At 39.0% G+C, this 21,965-nt stretch overlaps 1 protein-coding gene across 1 annotated transcript in view; it reads right to left on the minus strand.

Moving 5' to 3' along the window:
* LOC147887079 (agamous-like MADS-box protein AGL11) overlaps window positions 1–21,965 on the minus strand; it is a 176,550-nt gene that overhangs the window by 122,736 nt on the left and 31,849 nt on the right. The window contains exons 3-8 of the mRNA XM_087394183.1: window positions 13,676–13,740; window positions 13,436–13,535; window positions 13,256–13,297; window positions 13,088–13,129; window positions 12,842–12,998; window positions 12,347–12,723 (exon numbers count right to left, since the gene is read on the minus strand). Coding sequence (XP_087250309.1) covers window positions 12,716–12,723; window positions 12,842–12,998; window positions 13,088–13,129; window positions 13,256–13,297; window positions 13,436–13,535; window positions 13,676–13,740 — 414 coding nt within the window. The 3' untranslated portion in view covers window positions 12,347–12,715. Of the gene's footprint in view, window positions 12,724–12,841; window positions 12,999–13,087; window positions 13,130–13,255; window positions 13,298–13,435; window positions 13,536–13,675; window positions 13,741–21,965 lie in introns of the transcript that reaches the window.

Raw genomic sequence — 21,965 nt, forward strand, 5'->3', positions numbered from 1 at the left:
TTCCATTGGAGCAGAATGTGAAGCTCAATGCAGAGACAGGTGAGCTTCTTGAAGATATTACTATGTACAGGCGCATAGTAGGTAGCTTGATTTACATGACTATAACCAGACCAGATTTGAGCTATGCTGTGGGGCTGGTGAGTCAGTTTATGCAGGCACCGAGGAAGCCACATTTGGATGTGGCTAGGCGCATACTGTGGTATGTGAAGTCCACATTGCATTATGGATTGTTTTATGAAGCTGGGTGTGCATTACAGGTACATGGATACACAGATGCTGACTGGGCTGGTAGTGTCTCAGACAGGAGATCTATTAGTGGTTTTATGTTTTCCCTTGGGAGTGGTGCCATCAGTTGGAGCAGCAAGAAGCAGCCAACAGTTGCCTTGTCGAGCACAGAGGCTGAGTATAGGGGTGCAGCAATGGCTGCATGTGAGGTAGCTTGGTTACGGAAGCTACTTGCAGATATGGGACAGTCAATTCATGCAGCAGTTGTCATTCATTGTGACAACATTAGCAGCATCATGCTTGCTAATAACCCAGTTTATCATGCTAGAACGAAGCACATTGAGGTGCATTATCACTTTGTGAGAGAGAAGGTTCTAGCTGGTGAGATTGATCTTGTCTATGTCAGCACTGAGGAGCAGGTGGCTGATATTTTTACGAAGGCATTGGGTACCGAGAAGCTTCGCAGATTTAGGAGCTTGCTTGGTGTACGTGAGATGGATTTGAGCTTGAGGGGGAGTGTTGAGATATCAAGCTCTATCCCCGATATATCTCCTGGATGACTATCATTTATGTCACCGCCTATGTTAGTTGTACTCGTGGTGTAGTTAGACTACCACGTATGTTTTTGGTTTGGGTTCACATATGAACCACGTATTCTAGGGTTTGACATATAGGGTATTTCCCTCTTCTATTGTATGGTTGTTGTGTGCAAAAGTGAAGAAAGGCTTCACCCTCCAACCTTGTGTCCTCTCTCTTTTGTGTGTTGTGAAGAAAGCTGAACTTGAGTCTCCTATCTCTCTCCCTTATTCTTTACAGAGCCGCCCGTCCTACTCTTCCTTCCCTTGCGAGAGGCATGCACAGGTGATGATCTCGCGGTCGAAGGGGCGCGAGGGGATGGCTGGGTAGTACGTCCACCCGTCGGTGTAGGGGAAGGAATTATTGAGGTCCTCTGAGAGAGCAGAGAGAAGAATCTCGCTGCCTCCTCATCGCTCATCTGCACTACAAACTCGTCGGCACTCCCGACAAAGCCATGCGTGGCTAGCAAAGGAGTTCCGCGAGGGGTAGTCGTAGTGCTACGTGGAAGAGAAGTCGAACCAGGGGTAGTCGTAGTGCTAGGTCCGAGAGGAGTCGGAGTCCTCGGGGTAGTCGCCTGAGAGGAATCAAAGTCCTCTAGAGCATATAGATCGTGAGCTCTCCTCCTACGAGGCTGTCCGTACTCATCGGATGAGCGACGTGATCCCATATCTAACATAGACACAAACACGAAAACAGAAAACAAAAAAGCAAACATAAGCATAGGCAAGAAGAAAGAAGAGGGAAAGGAAAGAGGGAAAGAAGATGGAAAGGAAAGAAAAGAATGAGAATGAGAAAATAGAGAATGAGAGAAGGGGGAACTTATGCGGAAATAGAGAATGAGCTTATGCGGAGATAGAGAAGGAGAGAAGCATATGCTTATGCTTCTCTCATTCTCTATTATGCTTCTCTCCTTCTCTATTTCCGCATAAGCATAAGCATGAGCTTATGCAGAAATAGAGAAGGAGAGAAGGGGGAAATGAGAGAAGGGGGAAATAGAGTGGGAAATAGAGAATGAGCTTATGCGGAAATAGAGAATGAGCTTATGCTTCTCTCATTCTCTATTTCCGCATAAGCTCATGCATAAGCATAAGCTTATGCAGAAACTTAAGCATAAGCTCATGCTCATGCATGAGCAAAAGCATGAGCTTATGCTTATGCTTATGCTTACGCTTAAGCATAAGCATCGGAAATAGAGAAGGAGCTTATGTGGAAATAGAGAATGAGTTTCTGCATAAGCTTCTCTCATTCTCTATTTCCGCATAAGCTCATGCATAAGCATGAGCTTATGCGAAAACTTAAGCATAAGCTCATGCTCATGCATGAGCATAAGCATAAGCTCATGCTTATGCTCATGCAGAAAAAGAGAAGGAGCTTATGCGGAAATAGAGAATGAGTTTCTGCATAAGCTTCTCTCATTCTCTATTTCCGCATAAGCTCATGCATAAGCATGAGCTTATGCGGAAACTTAAGCATAAGCTCATGCTCATGCATGAGCATAAGCATAAGCTCATGCTTAATGCGGAAAAAGAGAAGGAGCTTATGCGGAAATAGAGAATGAGTTTCCGCATAAGCTTCTCTCATTCTCTATTTCCGCATAAGCTCATGCATAAGCATGAGCTTATGCGGAAACTTAAGCATAAGCTCATGCTCATGCATGAGCATAAGCATAAGCTTATGCTTATGCTCATGCATGAGCATGAGCTTATGCTTAAGTTTCCGCATAAGCTCATGCTTATGCATGAGCTTATGCGGAAGCTTATGCTTATGCTCATGCTTATGCTTAAGCATAAGCATAAGCATAAGCTCATGCTTATGCTCATGCAGAAAAAGAGAAGGAGCTTATGTGGAAATAGAGAATGAGTTTCTGCATAAGCTTCTCTCATTCTCTATTTCTGCATAAGCTCATGCATAAGCATGAGCTTATGCGGAAACTTAAGCATAAGCTCATGCTCATGCATGAGCATAAGCATAAGCATAAGCTCATGCTTATGCTCATGCGAAAAAAGAGAAGGAGCTTATGCGAAAACTTAAGCATCAGCTCATGCTCATGCATGAGCATAAGCATAAGCTTATGCTTATGCTTAAGCATAAGCATAAGCATAAGCTCATGCTTATGCTCATGCGGAAAAAGAGAAGGAGCTTATGCGGAAATAGAGAATGAGAGAAGCATAAGCATGAGCATATGCTTCTCTCATTCTCTATTTCCGCATGAGCATGAGCTTATGCGAATGAGAGAAGGGGGAAATAGAGAAGGGGGAATGAGAGAAGGGGGAAATAGAGACAGGGAAAAGAGAGAACGGGGAAACTTATGCATAAGCTCATGCTCATGCATGAGCATAAGCATGAGCTTATGCTTATGCTTATGCATAAGCATAAGCTCATGCTTATGCTCATGCGGAAAAAGAGAAGGAGCTTATGCGGAAATAGAGAATGAGTTTCCACATAAGCTTCTCTCATTCTCTATTTCCGTATAAGCTCATGCATAAGCATAAGCTTATGCGGAAACTTAAGCATAAGCTCATGCTCATGCATGAGCATAAGCATAAGCATGAGCTATGCTTATGCTTATGCATAAGCATAAGCACAAGCATAAGCTCATGCTTATGCTCATGCGGAAAAAGAGAAGGAGCTTATGCAGAAATAGAGAATGAGAGAAGCATAAGCTTCTCTCATTCTCTATTTCCGCTTAAGCATAAGCTCATGTGGAAACTTAAGCATAAGCTCATGCTCATGCATGAGCATAAGCATGAGCTTATGCTTATGCTTATGCATAGGCATAAGCATAATCATAAGCTCATGCTTATGCTCATGCGGAAAAAGAGAAGGAGCTTATGCAAAAATAGAGAATGAGAGAAGCATAAGCTTCTCTCATTCTCTATTTCCGCATAAGCTCATGCATAAGCATGAGCTTTCCGCATAAGCTCACGCATAAGCATGAGCTTATGCGGAAACTTAAGCATAAGCTCATGCTCATGCATGAGCATAAGCATGAGCTTATGCTTATGCTCATGCGGAAAAAGAGAAGGAGCTTATGCAGAAATAGAGAATGAGCTTATGCTTCTCTCATTCTCTATTTCCACATAAGCTCATGCATAAGCATGAGCTCATGCAGAAACTTAAGCATAAGCTCATGCTCATGCGGAAATAGAAGCATGAAACTTAAGCATAAGCTCATGCTCATGCATGAGCATAAGCATGAGCTTATGCTTAAGCATTAGCATAAGCATAAGCTCATGCATGAGCATGAGCTTATGCGAATGAGAGAAGGGGGAAATAGAGAAGGGGGAAAGAGAGAAGGGGGAATGAGAGAAGCATAAGCATAAGAGAATAAGAGGGAAAGGAAATAGAGAATAAGAGGGAAAGGAAAGAGAGAAGGGAAAAGAGAGGAGGGGGAAAGAGAGAATAAGAGAAGAGGGAAAAAAGAGAAGGGGGAAAAAGAAGAATAAGAGAAGGGGGAAGAAGGAAAGATTGGGAGGGGAAGAGAGGGTTCCTATGCCCATCACTGCAGCTAGCGCTTAAGGCGCTAGCTGCAGGCCAATGCAAATAACAAAAATAATAAATGGAAAAAAGAGGAAGCACTTACCTGAAAACATATGTCCCGCTCGGTGTAGTGGACTGGCCCTACAAAAGAGAGAAAAAAATCCATTTTTTCAAATAAGATGTTAGTAAAAGGAGGAGATTACAAAAGCAACTTCTTGAAGGGAGGAGATTGAGGAGACAAGGAAAGGAGGAGATTGAGGAGACAAGGAGAAAGAGAAGGAAGAGAAATACAGAAAAAAGAGATGAGTTTTCTTTCTTTCTTGAAATCTCGTTTTTTGTTTCAATCCTTTCAAAACAAGCATGAAAACTAGTTTACAGGTTTAGCAATACAAGAAGAAACACTCACAAAACTAAAGCTAACAAACAAACAACCTACATTGTTGAAACAAACTCACCTCTTAAAGAACTTCCTTTCAAAAAACCAAAGAGGGAAAAGGATAGAGAGGGAGTACAAGAGGTACGAGAAGGGTGAGGAGTGGAAAATAGAGTGGGAGGTTGCTTGGAATAGGTGAGAGGTCGTCAAAAATAGGTGGGAGGAGATTTTGGGTTGCTTACTTGAGAGATTAGGGAATAGTTTGAAGAAAACGCCGTGCGTTTAGCGTTTCGGGTTTTAACCCACAGCGTCACTATATAGCGACGCTTATTCGTCGCTATATAGTGACGTTTTTAATTAAAAACGTCGCTATATAGCGACACTTACTGTCACTTTTTAATGTGGCCTCAAGAGAAGCTCAAACATGCTATTTTATAATTGTCAATATCTCCTCTTCATGCTTATGTTGTGATTTTATAAGTGTAGATGGAAGGGACGAGTGGAAGCTCGTCAGATGATGCGCCAACGCCCGGGAGCACGAAGTGGCTTACGGAGAGGTTATACTAACATTGCACTCATTGCAAGCGAGAAGTACAACATCAACGTCGTATTATCATGTGCCACTTGCGGATGTATGGGGAGGAGCCGGAACCAGTACCCCCCGTTGGTGTTGCACATGTTAATGGATCATCGGTAAGTCAAAGCTATTTAAGTTCGCAATCTTATTGTATACCAGGAAATAGAAGATCTTATATTTACACGAAATCTTAAAACAGGATGAGGAGGGTGACGAGGGTACACATATACCTTCTCACTTTCAACAAGACTATAGTCTCTCGGATGACGACGAGGGTATGGTCGACATGATGGATTCCATTTTTAGGGGCACTACATTCCACGTACACGTGATGTCAGAGTCTGAGGTCAAAATGCAAGAGTTGCAATCAACACAATTGTACGAGGGTGCTAGGATGTCTAAACTACGTGCTTGTCTCTCAATCTTGAATCTACAAGTACAGTATGGGTGGTCGGATACAAGTGTCTCGGCCTTAATGAGGTTAGCCCTTGCATTAATTTGACTCATTATTTGGATATTGTTTGTTTTGAGAATCATCATTTGGATAGTGTCTTTGTCATAGGTTGCTCCAGAAGATGTTGCTTGCACCAAATACCATGCCCGCATCAAGAGATGAAGCGAAAAAGATGCTAACAACGGTGGGTATGGATTTTGATACCATCCATGCTTACCGTAATGATTGTATTCTCTTTTGTCATGAGCATGGAGATTTGGCTAGTTGTCCAAAGTGTGGGGAACAATGATATAGAGATGACTTGCAGGGTGAGCGGATACCGGTAAAGGTCTTAAGACACTTTCCCATCATTGCAAGAATACAACACATGTTTCGATGCAAATCCATAGCGGAGTTGATGACATGGCATGCATCTCATCGGTCCACTGATCACACATTGAGGATTCCCGCAGATTGTGCAGGAGATGCCACTACCAATGCCAGATCCAATTGATGAATCTAGTGAAGAAGATGTAGATCACCATATGAGCCAAGAGGAAGATGCGCATAATGGCATCGCACAGGAGGAGGATGGAGATCACAATATTGACGAAGAAGACAACAATCATCAAGATCAATCACCACACTTAAGCTTTATTGAAGAAGATGATCAAATACTTTTAGGTGAACGTACGATGCTAGAGTACGATGATGATATAGGAGATCAACTCGGTATAGAGTTGGAGATAGACTTGCTTGTGCCTTAGACTTGGCTCAAGATGAAACAGTTGATGTAAATGCTCTTATTTGATTTTTCTCATCTCAAACTTGGACATGAATATATAAGCTTCAAAGGCTTGATGTACATGCTCTCATTTTTTTATTCTCTATGAGCTCAAACATGTATGACAATTTAAAAAAATTTGTCATTGGAAAAAACTAACTTTTAAGGCCTATAAAAAAAAAAAAACCTCTGTAAAAACGTCGCTATAATATTTTGTATCAGTGTCACTATATAGCAACTTTTAAAAGTCGCTATATAGCGACTTTCAGCAACAGTCGCTATATAGCGACGATTTACGAAACTCACTTTTCATACTGATGATTAATGCTAAGCGGGCACTAAACGTCGATACGTAAACGTCGCAATAGGATCCGTGTGTAGTAGTGGAAGAAGACCTAAGGATGACCTCTATTGTGCCTCAAGGGAAAGGATAGAGCAAACTAATGGACATGGAGTTTCTTAATAATCTAAACCTCTATTGCATGCTTAATAGTGATGTGATGAAAAGATGGGTGACAAGATATGAGGATGCAAAGGCACGAAGACATGGAGAAAGGGCCCTCTTTCATACACACCATGGATCTCGTGTGCCATACCCTAAGAATCTAAGAGCACTTCCAAAGTATATTCATGTTGATTGGCTACTTGACGAAATGGAGAGAGAAGAGAGAGATGAGGGGATGCATATCACAATGAAAGAATGGGAGTATGCTATAGGATGCATGCAAAAGGTTGGTATATAGAATGTTATGCATAATTTAGGAACTTTTAATAATTTAGATTGCTTATTCAATTGATTTTGTCTTGGTGTAGTGTACTATGTTCAATGCTATATGGCATGAGGGTAAGCATTTTCGAACACAACAGATTTATGATAAGAGAAACAAACAAGATTGCGGCATCATTGCTAGCTTTGAGGGAGTCAATGGAGCTATGGATGATTATTGTGACATAATCTAAGATATTATTAAGATTGAGTTTCAACGCTTCTTTGTGTATGTTTTGGATGTCAACTAATTTAAGGATGTGGTGGAAAGAGGCCCTAATGCAACAATCAAATGCCATGCAAGTGGCTTTGTTACTATTATCAACTTCACAAAGTTTTGGCAAGCAAGAAGGGCACACTAGTACTACCGTAACAATGTGAACATGTACTCTACACATATATAAAAATGCTCAATTATTTATATTTGATACCTTCAACGCTAGGAAATGAACTTGTATTTGTATTTGAATAGGTTATCTATCAACCAATGGTGGATAATAATAGGTGGTGGCATGCCATACCTATTATGCTGCATTCCAAAGTGATGTATAGTACATTTACTAATATGGAGCAAATGGAGGATGATCATGGCCATGGAGGTGATGATGATTGTGATACAAGAGAGGAGGACATAGGAGATACATATATTCAAGCCATTACCCATGAGGATGAGCGTACCATTGGTGATGCTAATTTCGATGAGCACAGGAGCACAAGTAGTAGTGGGCTGAATGTATTTGTAGATCTCCACATTGGTCTGGATATTGAAGTAGATAGTTTGGTAAGGGTTGATCTCATTGAGGATGAGATTGAACCGTAGCCCATCATTGTATCATCCAAATTTTACATATTGGCAAAACTATTTTATGTATTGTCTCATTCTCCTCACCTCACTTAATTTTTGTATATGTGCATTTGGAAAAAGACATATTATGGTGTGTGGCACGTGCATAGCATTGCTATTTTTATTAAATTAGGTGCTTGGTAATCATAGGCAATGTTTGGAAAGCAATGATGCACATTTATCAACCTACAGTACAATTTTAAACTTTGTTGTATGTTTATAAATGCGTCTAAATGCGTGTCTATTATACAGTGTAGATGCACTATTAAACACATGTATAACCGTGCTGATAGATGCAATAATAATCATGCAAATAGACACGCCATTATTTTTATTTAGTTTATCAGTGCTTACAGACAAGACCACTATTTTGTGCATCTATCGAGCACGTCTATGGATGCATTGTGTTGTTATGAAATCCTTGTGAAATCACATACCTCTTTTTGTTCTTTTATTATTATTTCATTTAAATAATTTTTTGTTTTTATAGCTAACTAATTTTCTCATGCAAGTGAAGGAGAAACAAACACAAGAAAAAAAAAGATATAGACTCCACTTTTTTGGAGATCACTTATGATCACTCCATATTGAGACCAATTCATTAACAAGTGAAGGTATGAATCTTACACTCTCTTAATTTGGTTTTTTCATCTTGCACATGCTCAACACCTAAACTCTTGGGTGTTGAGAGGAAGAGAAAGAGGAGAGACACGGACACAAGAGTTGCTCCCAAGGAAGTGATTCTATTCATAGATCATAGGCATATATATAGTTGAGGACTAGGCTGAGTTAGGGCAAGCTATATATAACTCTAACACCCCAACTCAAACTAGACCCTCTAGCTACGGATGAAAAAACCCTTGGGGAGTACAAGGGAAAAACCCGAGCCACTATATATATATATATCTATGTGAAAATATATTTACAAAGGATGGCCATAGGCCAGTTTGAATGATACAGTGTAATGTTGGATGATACAATGCAAATTGCATGTGGATAGTATACAGACATAAGACAAGCACTTGTCCATAGTATAGTGCAAAGTATAGGCGCTATGTTTGGTGCATGATACAGTGCAAAGTATGTGTGGAAAATGAAAAACTCTGCCTAAAAATGTCAACTTGTTTGACATAGTGATGATGCATAATCAAGGCCCTTGAGATCTTCAAGTTCGATGTTTCTACATGGTAAAACTGTAAGGCAAGGAAGGCCATTGGCTAGACAAATGAAGAAGGTTCCCGCAAGAATTTGACAGGGATGGAAAAGAATTGGTTGGATCAACCAAGCCACCAATGAATGTCAAGGTGGCTATGGAGAATATGATTAATGAAGCATTGAGGTCTAAAAAGGTCACCAAATATGACATTGAGATCTCCAAAAGTCACCAATGATGATGTTCCCTTGTCTCACTTCATGCGCAAAAAGCCCCAAAAAATCCATGTTCAAGAAATTCATATTTCAATGACATTGTATAAAGTACATTATACTTGACATGTTATTTACAAGATATCTCCACATCTTACCATGTAGCCTTTGGGAATTTTTTGCAATATAATGTGTTATTTTATTCACAATTGCAATGTACAATGAGCACACTTTTGATCCTTTTCATGTTTACTATCTTTTAAAGTTTCCATGGTTATTATTGTTTAAGTTCATAAATATTTTATGGTGGTTATATGTTGATGAGGCTACATGGTGAGAAGCTTGATAATGCAAATGTTCATGATGCACAAGTAAGGTAGGTTGATGATGCATGGCCAAGGTAGGCTAATGATGCATACAAAAGATAGAATGATGCAAAATGTATGTTTAGTTTGTTATCTTTCCATATTTTTTGACTATGTTGGCACCAAATATGCTATATTCTTTATGCTTATGCTATATAGCACAATACATCATGTAGATTATTCTTTGCATGTGCCATATGGCACTCAAATGTCATATTAAACATTAAATATGTGTTGTATAGCAATGACATTCTCTCGGGAGGTGCACTACTAAGAAATCCTAGGTATAATGTGTGTTCAAGGGATATTTTAAAAATCCCTCAACTAGATTTTTTTCCTCAATAAAGCCACCCCTCTTTACTTATAAACTAACGAATTTTTTATAAATTTTAATTAAAAAACCCTTACTATTATTATAATTGTGTTAAAATTTTTCCAAACATGGGATTAAAATACCCCTCCTTTTGAATGCACGTGGTACACTAAATTTTTGGAGATGAACCCCCCGAGGACATTCTATTTATCTCTAATAAAGACAATGTAGTATGTTAAATTATTTACTTCCAATCATTTAGTTGTGTGTCCAACTAAGCTATAGAAATTATGTGTAAATATTAGCATGACCTTTAGAATTCAATATATAATTTTTCAGTACTCAAAGTACTTTTAATGCCTTGTTTGTTAGCTAACTACTTAGAAAGATGTTAATTAATAATATGTTAACAATATGCTAGCTAGCCAAATGTTAACAATATAGTAGCTAGAAATATGTTGATAGTATGCTAATGAGTATTATGTTAGCAATATGATAACACATATGACTAAAGTGTGAGTAGTATGCTAACAGCATTAGCCTTATGTTAATAATACGCTAACTTCATTTTAGCAATGTGCTCACAGAATCTTAGTTTCATTGTAGTCGTATCTAGCTAACAGTATGTTAATGGTATGTACTATTTCATTGAAGAGACATATGAGGCAATCTATAATGAAATTCCCTTTGAAATCTTGTTTTTTTTCTATAATACATGACATTTTATGTCTCTTTCTCTCATTCTCTCTCTCTCTCTCTCTCTCTCTCTCTCTCACACACACACACACACACACACTCACACTTTTTATATATAGTGAAAACACACACACACACACACACGCTTCACATTTTATAAAGTTAAATGCACATTCTATAACAAAGCTAATGTCCACATCCTCCACAATTTAGTAAACTACACTTGTTAAAAAACCATACATTTTAACACATCATTTTATAAATTGCCATTTGTGGCTCAAAGACTACTATAAATTTTTACTATCCATTATAAAATTTACCAAGTATTGTATATATCAATAAATTGATCAATTTTTTATATGGGTCTAATAAACAAAGACCATAGACTAGTGTGGTATAACTCCCTATGGCGATCATTAAAAAAAGTAAGACCCTATTGTCTCTCTAAGTCTAGCACTCACATTAGTACTCTCTAAGTCCAAAGGTGTGAAACATGTGCACCTTAATTATCCAAGCTATGTATCTTGGAATTGGGACACTTGTCACAATAGCACACTATTTAGGTTTAGTAATAGAGGCTCTACAATCATGCTTCTCTAGAACTAGCAAGAGATTTACACCATAGACAACTCTTTTTAGCGAAGGTGAAACCTGATTGATCTTCTTTATTTCTACCTTTAGTAGCATTTGTATTTCTCTAGTGGCCCAAAAGGCAATTGTGTCATTAATGTAACGAAGTAATATGCATTAAACCCTTGCCGACTAGTTAACTAGAATACATAAAAAGGGAAGAAGCCACATATCGAGTTTATTACTATTGAACAAATTCGTGAGACGTTGGCAGTAGAATAAAAAACTTAAAGTCATGGATAAAAGACGAGATCTTTCATTATATAACTTTTATACAAAAAAAGAGTCTCAATGTTATTGATGCTAAAAAGAGACAAGTTCCTGTTTCTTGCTGCTCCAAGTGATGCAGCACTCCCAAAAGAGTAGTGGGTATCTATCCAAATAGAGCTAGCAAACTATAAACCTTACACTTTGAGCATATTTCATTTAGCAATAGATTCCTTTAGGCTTTATAGTTTACAGCTTGATAGCAATTTTCCTCTCCTGAAACCATTTTGATTGTTTACGACATGAAGGCTTTGCTTAACTCATGATGGTTTTGATGTTTTCCAAAGCAACGTCTCTTTTTATTGGGTTTTCATGTGCAACTTTCGATTTATCCTCGGGAGTTCATAAGAAGGTTATTTTTAAAATGGTGCATTTTTTTACAGATAAGGGATTTTTAAATTATTCCTTTAATGCACGTGATATGGAGGTTTTATACATAGTGACTCCCCCCAGGATTTATCATATACATTCTTCTTGAAGCAAACAAGTGGATATATAGGTCTCATTTGGTGAATGTAGAATTAAACCCATAACTTACATATTATCGTAAAGAACACTTTATGCAATACGAGCCTATAAAGGACCACAAAGTTTCTCAAGTAAAAGTTGACTCCAAAGAATGAAAATCTGTGAAGTAGTGTTGTTTTATGATGATATTTAGGCCGTGAAGTATACATATTGGCAAATTACGTGACATCTTTAGAGATGGTCAATTTGTCCTACCAATTATAGAAATGTATTACATATTGGAAAAGCCAACAATACAAAATGAATTTAAAGAAAGGAATATAATAATGTTAAAGCCTCTTAGGCCCAAACTCTCAAGGAGGTTTAATGAGAAGATAAGGAAACTTGTATAATCACGAAGGACGTTATTCTTTTGTTTTGACTAAAGCCTTAATACAAGGATACGTAACTAGTTCAAAGCGAAGGAAAATACTACCAAGGAGCTATCAGCCATCAGAGTTGTCGGGTGGATCATTACAGCAGGCAACATATTTGCTGTCGAGGTGATAGAAATTCAACCTGCTGGACAAGCATTTTGAGTTTAAGCATTATCTACACTAGATATTGGACTTGGGAGAGATCAATATGTGAGAGAGAGAGAGAGAGAGAGAGAGAGAGAGAGAGAGGGGGGGGACAAAACCTGAGAAGCTAGACCCAAGTTGTAAGGTTGTTTCGGCAGCAGTTATGCTTGAAACAGGAGGTTTTTCCATTAAGACCCCTGCCCTCAAGGACGCCTTTATACTAGAGGATTCGTGAGAATCTGCTGCCAACGTAGGATTGCCTTGCATCCTGTCCATCTGGCTTCAAGGTCAAGGAAACTAATGTTCAGAGACGCTTCATTATTTGCAAGCCCAAATCCCCATGCAACGACATGAGATTGGCGTACCTTCGTTCTAAGCATCTCATTTTGTACAGAAAGCAGACCCTCCTGAGGAGACGAGTCAAACGCTGTGAAAACGATGACAACGCAATCACACAATCACCGCCATTCAAACACCCCAGCAAGGTAGCGAGCGTCGGTTGTAATCAGCCAGAGACAAAAATAATTACTGACCTGTTTACTAAGGTCTTGCAGGTCTTCCATCAGCAATTGAGTCTGCCCAGAAGTTTAACCAAAATTGAACACGATGAGGAACAAAGGCTAGCAACGTTCTATAGAAAGTTAAGGATGGTGAAAGACTAATTTGATTTTAGTGCAAGCAGACACAAAGTCTGTTCAGAGTAGACTGCTAACCTTTCTTGCCCTCACACGGTCTGTGCCAAATTCTAATTGTCTTTCTAGCTTTTGCAAATCCTTCAGTGACAATCCTTCCAGATTTTCGCCCATCATGTACCTACAGTATTATCAAAAGCTTAAAAAGCGTTAAGTAATAATGCCGTTATAGTGCATCAAGCGACTGATCAACAACAGGCCACGACGAAATCTTCGATGGCATAGAAGCTTAGGACAATCAGTGCAAAAGATAGGTCACACCTTAGTTCCTTTTGCATGAAAGCCAAATGCTCCCTCAATTTGAAAGCCTCGTGCTGCAAGGTCATCTGAGGTAAAATATGGAACCTCAACTTTAAAAGACCCATAATTTCTGCGTAAATTGTTTTGACATCGAAGCAACTTTTTTGAGAAAAAACTCATGAGTAGACACTATATTTTCCTGAAGACATACAAGCCCCCACACCTTCTTGAGGACACATAACATGCTGCCATACAATACACAAAGAAATTCCTTAGCCTTCCCACATAGAGATTCTTCCCCATGTAAACTGTAAATTTTACTTCTAGACATTAACAAGACCCTTTAAGTTAAACCATAGCCTTACTTTTGATGGTAATAAGGAATCCCTCTTTCCATTACATCAAGTCGATGCTAGTTGTCTCTTGTTTCCTTTTTCCTTCACAACCAGGCATTTAAATACAAGGAGTCTTGTTTGTTAAAAATTAAATAGCCCTAAGAGATCATCACATCTACTATGTCTAGCACTATAGTTACCAGAAACCACCGTTTTTGGCTCGGAAATGAAAACACAGAAACAAAAACTGTGTTTCTTCCTGAAATGCCATTTCATAATCACTCTATGTACTCTGTGTGTGTGTGTGTGTGTACGCGTGCATGTGCATGTGCATGTGCGTGTGCGTGTGCGTGTGCGTGTGTGTCCCTCTTTTGATTTTTTTTTTTTTGGCCCTCTTTTGATTAAACCATTTTTTGTTGATTCATCACCTCCTGTTGTCATTTTCACCGCCTCCCATGCTGCTGCTCTCCAGCTTATCCATCTTTGATCCCTGGGCCCTTGCACCTGCAGCCTGCTCTCCTCTCTATCCCTCCATCCTACATGCTGCTCTCCGCCCTACAAGCTGCAGCTTGCTCTCCATCCTCTCCATCCTACAGGCTGGCAGATTAAACTATTTTTTACCGATTCGTCGCCTCCTGTCGTCGTTTTCACTGCTTCCCAAGCTGCTGCTCTCCAGCTTATCCATCTTTGATTCCTGGGCCCTGGCACCCGCCGCCTTCTCTCCTCTCCATCCCTCCATCCCGCATGCTGCTCTCCGCCCTACAGGTTGCAGCCGGCTCTCCACCCTCTCCATCCTATAGGATAGCAGCTACTCTCCATGCTCAGCCCGCTCTCAGCTCTCCATCCCTCCACTACCTCTCCTGTCTTACCTCTCCATCCTCCTTCTACCTCTAATCCTCCGCCCCCCATGATGCTGCTCTCCAGCTTATCCATCTTTGATTCTTGGGCCCTGGCACCCGCAGCCTGCTATCCTCTCCATCCCTCCATCCTGCATGCTGCTCTCCGCCCTATAGGCTGCAGCCTACTCTCCACCCTCTCCATCCTACAGGCTGGCAGCTACTCTCCATCCTCAGCCTGCTATCAGCTCTCCATCCTTCCACTACCTCTCCTCTCTTAGCTCTCCACCCTCCTTCTACCTCTAATCCTCCTCCGACTCCTTTTACCTCTCCATCCTTTTTCACCTTCCCATCCTCATTCTACCTCTCCATCCTCCCTCTCACCTCTCCATGCTCCCTCTCAAACTTCATATTGTTGTAACTTCAAACTTGTTAGAAGTTAGAACTTGGAATTTAGTACATGACACATGTTTATTATTGAAGCATCATTCATGGATAATAGATGATACTAGATAGATCAATCATCATAGGAATTTAGAATCATAGAAGCATGCATGATGCTTCAAGTATAAATAATTGTACTATGTATAATTTCACCCTATTGATAATTTTATTATGTATAAAAAATAAATTTTCATACATAAATTGTACCATATTGCTGTTTCTTTTGTTTTTGTTTCAGCAGGGGCTGGAAACTCCGTTTCCCTGGTTTTTCCCATATCTGTTTCAGCTGGTAACTATGTCTAGCACACATATTCTAGGATTGAATGTATTATTCTAGGATTATACTCAATTCTCTAGGCTTTACAAACCAATGAAGATGTAGATAAATCCTCAATCAAAGGTTGGTGTGGAATTCATGCAACCTATCAACCATAAGTTGACTTGTAAATTAGTAAAAGCCAAATTGAGGAACCAAGATAATGTAAACACAAGGATCTTATCAACTTCCATATTGCTCCATTTATTGCTCCATTTATGGCATGATTTGTCAATATAAAGAAAACCATAGTGTACTGAAAGAATACATTTATCATTACAGGAAATTTTCAAACATTTGCAGATGGCAAGAAAGAATACATTTATCATTACAGGCAATTTTCAAACATTTGCAGATGGCAATAAGTCACAATGAATCTAGATTTATGCACAAGCATACTATGTTAACAAAGACATAATATGAGCTAGTTAACTAGGTGCTTGTAGAGCACATAAATAGCATGTCTAAAGAGAGAGATGGAGGCCACAACTTAGAAATAGATAGGTTGAAATTTAGGCTATAGAGACACAATAGAGAACACGTATAAGTTACAAATTTAAAAACAAAGGCTATAGATAGCATGTCTAAAGAGAGATAGAGGCCATAATAGAGAACACAAATGGCATGTCTAAAGAGAGAGATGGAGGCCATGCCACAATAGAGAACACAAATAGGTTGCAAAATTTTAAAACTAAGGCTATAGAGGACACAAGAAGGTTGCTAGACGTAAAGAGTCATTAGATGCCAGAGCTGGTAAGTTTATTAGCATCATTAAATGAGAGTCTAATGCATTAATTTGGGTTGCATCCTAAATCAATAGTGTCCCAATGGTTTGAGGAATGATATATTGTAAGCTCGTTCTAAGACCATCATTTTTTTATAATACTAGGGCATAGTAGATGCAGCGATGGGATGCGATATGGGATTTGGACAAAAGTAAATTCCTACATTCTAGCAAGAAGAACCTCATAATAGAGATTTAGGACAAAAATTTAGCATGAATGCTTGTGATGTCAAAGAGCGGGCTGAGCAAGTTGAGGAAGGAGCCAGTATCATCTTGAAATGGAAGATCCAAGCAAGTGAAGGGAAAAAGCTACAACAATATCTAGTCACATAAGGAATGTGACTTTTGTGACATTTATCATAGAGAAAGAGATCTATATCAGTAAAGAGATTGGATTTAGATCATATGGGACTATTTATCAGATCTATCTCATAGGCAGTCCTAGCGCACTGCATCACAATACTATGCTAGCAAGAGGTGCAAGGGAAGTGCTAATACTTGTAGATGATAAGCATGAAGGGAGTGCCATGTAGATGGCACACCCTATCCTTGTCAAAGTTATTGCTGTAACTTAGAGGAGATCATCTAGACCATCATACCAACATTGGAAACCTTTAACGTTATACTCCTGCTTCCCAAACAAGAGAGAGAAAGAGCTAAGCTACATGGAGAATTAAAGAAAGGGAGAATAGAAGAAAGACATCCCATGCCATCAGCAAGAACAAGAGTAAGAAAGTATTTTGCCTAACAAGGAAGGGTCTCTTTACACTAGGTAGGCCACTCAATACAAAATGTAAGACAATTCATTCTTTAAAGGAAGGGGATGTTTTAGTTTCGCGGACTTACAAGCCATGTAAAATGTAAAAAATGTAAAATTTCAAAGTTCGGTGTATTTTAAATACATTGTTTCTCGAACGCTTTTTCTAGGATTTTAGAGCGTGAATGCCCCAGGGTCTTTACACATTGACATTCACGCCCTTTTCTCTTTGGCCAATAGATGTTTCAAGAAAACCCCTCTCACTCCCAAGATCCTATCAAACTATAGCTCCTCACATCCACTACCTCACTAGTCCACTCACTATAAGTCTATTCCGATACATGTGTCCTCCATAGCCCTCTATCTAAAAGTATTTATTTTGTCCATACTTTGGTCTTCATCTCTAAATTGTCTCTTGGTTCTTTTTTACCATCAACATCAACCCCCTTCTCAATTGTCCATGTCTTCATGGGACCTCTTTCGGTACTTTATCTTGTCTATGAACATGTGATCATGCGGATGCCTTTTGTTAATATCCTTGTTGTTGGTCTTGTTTTCATCTCAAGTGCATGAAATGATATACCACAATGGTGCTTCCATTCTTTGTGGTTTTTTTTATGTTGCATCCCTCGAATTTCCTTGTCTTCGTCATCCAACTATCTCTTTATTGTGCTTTTCCTTTTTCTTTCATCTAGTTGATTCATAAAAACATGAATTATTGTAGTTGTGAAACGAAATAGAGCCTAATTTTGGTGACCAAAGGTGCATCTTTTGCCATTGGGTGTCTTTGTGTATGTGTATATCCTATAAAGAATTTCATACATACATGTGAAAGGCTAAAGACTTGAGGATTATCTTTGCCACATGTTGAAATCTCCTTTAAAATGGTGAATGGAAAACTCTACCATTTTTTCCCCTTTACTCTCTATCCTTTGTTTAGAGCAGAGTATGTGTAGACTTCCCTTTGTGGTACCTATATATATGACTTCCTTCACATATGTGTGAAAGTGTAATGTTGGATGTAATATCATTATATAGATGAAAAACAACCAACTCACCAAGGTTCTTGGCGGAGTGGTTAGAGCATGGCCCTTAGAGTAGGGAGATTGCAAGTTTGAGTCTTCGAAGGCGTGCTGCAGTTGACTCTCTTTTCTTTTTTTTGGCATGGTGTTTGTTTGCCACATGTTACCATCTTGCTTCACCATGCGTCATCATCTCCTCGGCCCATCTCCAATGCATGGACAATCAAGAGCTACTAGAATTTGGCCATCACAAAGTCTTTGCACTTAACTAACCTTCTACACTAGGGAAAGAAAAAGGAGTCAATATCGGCTACCAAATGCTCATCTTTTTGCAATGTGTATCCTTGAAAGTGACTATGAGGGCATGCTTTAGTACTTGTCCACAACAAAATTTCCCGAAGGTGAAAAAATTTAGGAGTGATGGGAAAAAAAGTATTTTCGGAGCAAGAGATGGGCTCTCCTAGCAATGCAAGGGGGTAAAGTGTGTAATGTCTCCATTAGTGAGTGTGCATGATAGGACTGACATTGATAAGGCTAAGACAAACCATGGGGAGGAGAGAACTAAAAGACTATTGGCACAAGTGGAGAATAAGAAAGATCATGGAAATTATTTGCTAGATGCGAACATGCAGATTTGGGATGAGGAAGACATTCTTGGGTAGTTTGTCTCGTTCATAAGCTTTTCTCAGCATTTCAAAGGAAACAACATGCTACATGGATCTGAAGAATATGATGCAAGCAAGCGGTTCATTGCTGAACTTGGAGGGCCTTTAGGAGCAAGCCGACTCCCTTCAGAGATATGTCAAAAGCCTAAAGCTACAAAAATGTTTGGACCCAAAAATAAGGACATAGAGCTGCCCAAAAGATACAAGAATGTGCAATCATCTATGATGGTAAGGAAATTACTCTTATGCCGGAGCCATCCAAGGTGGATTGAAAACTTTTTTCAAAGACTCAACATTCTCGAGACCCTGCTTAACACCAACATCAGGAAAATCTTCAATAAATTGCCTCCTTGTCTAAGCGTTGTTGCTAATGAAGAACATAGATCCGACAGTTCAAGACAAGAGACTATTCAAAAGGATGGAAAACATTTTGAGGCAATTTTCCCTATGTAAAGTGGAGGTAAAGTGGACTCTAGTTTGCTTAACAAAAGAACAAGATGGATGAACTCAAATGCAGTAGCAAGATACATCCATGGTCTATTTCCCCCAACAATGGTGTTTTTGGAGAGGTGGGTGAGTTTAAATATGTGGTCCAAGGAAGGCACAGTAGTTATGAGCAATGGATTTGTGAGAAATAGATTCATCATCTTCCTTTTTGAGAAGGCAATTCTGGAAAGCACAGTAATCAAGAATAGAACCTAGACTATTCATAATCAGCCTCTCTTTATTCAAATTTTGTAGCCTTCAACTCAGACATGCTCCCACTATCCAAATTCTATTTGGGTAGAATTCCCAAACTTTCCTCTCCCTATTTCCTCAAATTGAGACGTTGTGTTCCCCACTTGGCAACTTTCTAGGATTTGAAACCAAAAAGTTTGTGAATCCATTGAGGTATTCCTAGGCATGCATGCTTATGGACCTTGTCGTAGATCCACTAGTGCTATTGAGCTTATGGATGGATAGGGAAATGACAAGAGGTTCTGATAGTTCTGAGGGAGAGGAAATAGAAGAGATAGTTCCAAACTCCTAGTATTTTGAAGATCAGCTTGAGAAAGTAGAACAATCCAATGGCAAAAATGAAGGCCTGCCCTTCCCAATTGTCAAAGGAGGAAGGGGGAACAAGGTAGAGAACAAAACCACCCAATAGGAGAAAAGAACACATAAAGAAAGGATGAGAGAAATCAAAGGTATTTCAGCTCAAGAAAAGAGGTTCACAAAACATTTGTTGAACATATCTATGCATAATGTGCGAGGATTGACCAACGAACTAAATCCACTTATTCCAAGAACATGGTTTAGAATCTGAACATGACTTCTTAGCTTTATAGGAAGTGAAGGTAGACGGAGAAAAGATTAGATGGTAACTACAACAGGTAAACAATATGAGAAGATGGTTCATTACAGACCACACGGATGGAAAAGGAGGAGCCCTTGAAGTAGCATGTACTTGGAAGTAATATTGTAAGAAGCATCTCAACTTTAGGTCTAAAAGGGATAGGGATTGAATATTTATATAAGAGTTGTCTTGTGAGACCTTCTCCATCTATGCTCCTACCTCAGTAAGAGTTAGGACACCACTTTGGGACGCTTGTCCTTTCAGAGACATCTCCATTATAATGGATATCTCAACATGGTGGAATGCAGAATTGACATATTATAGGGGATTGGAAATATCTTAAGGAGAAGTGAACTTGATGCATGGAAATAGCTCAAGGAAATTGCAGAATTGATAGATGTTTCAAAGAGAACTTCTTTGACCTAGATAAATAATTAGGCTGCGAATTCACATAGAAGGGCCAATATTGATAGGTTCTATTTATCCAAGGTACTTAGTGATGATGAGACCATGCATTGTGATTGCGTAACTCTAAAATCCCTTCCCCTTTCAAATCACAATCCAATTGGGATGAGATTAGATGAGAAATAGGAAAAAACATTAAGTCTTGGTTTAAGGCTGACCCTTTGTTTCCAGCTACTTTATGTCTAGGATAAGATTAAAATTTTTGTATGGATGATTTTGGGTGTTTAGAAAGCTACAATAATAATTGAGGGCTATTGATATGAACAAGATTTTCTTAAAGGCCATAGGAAGAGAGTTGCAATAGCTAGAAAAAAGAGAAGACACGGTCTAGAAATCCACATAGAAACCCCTTTTCTTTGACCCCCCTTTTTACTTTTCAGAACAAGGACAGATAAAGCTTAATTAAGGCTTCAAAGAGGTGTGAAGAAAGGATGAATATAATCATGCAGGACAGCTCTGAAAGTGTACCAGAGAATGGTAGTTCAAGAGTGACATAGATAATGAGAAAATGTTTAGGTATATAAGGGAAAAACATGCACAAGAGATGTGTCACCCAACTATTTGTGGTTGGTAGAACAATCACTAACAATATAGAGATCAATCAAGTGGTCGTAGAGCACTAACAAAGATTCCTTGGAGAACACAAGGCAAGATCTACAGAGAAGCTATTAGCTAGAGAAAAATGTAGTCAGACCTATCCTAGGCTGATGCCTAACTTTGATGCCTTATATTTAGTGGTATTTAGATATATCTCAAACCTTAGAGGAACCCAAAGGAGCTATTAACAATGTGGCAAAGGGGAAGACTCTCACGGAGGACAATTTACTAGTGGATTTTACCAATGCTTTTGAGAGATTGTAGGTAATTTTCTTCTTTTACTTTGGTAAGACTCAATTCAGAGAGCAGAAATTCAGGCCAAGATCAACATATGAGTGATTAAGTTAATACACAAAGGAGGGAAGAAAGACTATCTTAGGACTTGGTGACCCTTAACAATGCCTAACACATGCTATAAGATCTTTGCTAAGGTTTTAGCCATGATACTACAAGATAAAAATGCAAGCAAGGAAAAGAGGAACAAAAGGGATTTATCAGAGGCATACACATTTTGGAGGCTTCCATAAAAAAAGGAGATTTATCAAAGGAAGGCACATTTTGGAGGCTATCCTTAGTCTTTGAAAAGGAATCGAACATGTAGAGGAACAAGTACAATGCATTTGCTTTTCTAAAAGTCGACTTTGACAAGGCCAATGAAAAATTGAAATGGGGTTTCATTCTTAGTTCTTTAAAAGACATGGGATTTGGTGATGCTTTTTGTTATCAGACAAGGGTGTCCCCTATCACATTTACT

Source organism: Dipteris shenzhenensis, chromosome 23 (assembly GCF_047967505.1).
Source record: "Dipteris shenzhenensis isolate YYH24624 ecotype China chromosome 23, Dip_SZ_1.0, whole genome shotgun sequence".
NCBI classification, from domain to species: domain Eukaryota; kingdom Viridiplantae; phylum Streptophyta; class Polypodiopsida; order Gleicheniales; family Dipteridaceae; genus Dipteris; species Dipteris shenzhenensis.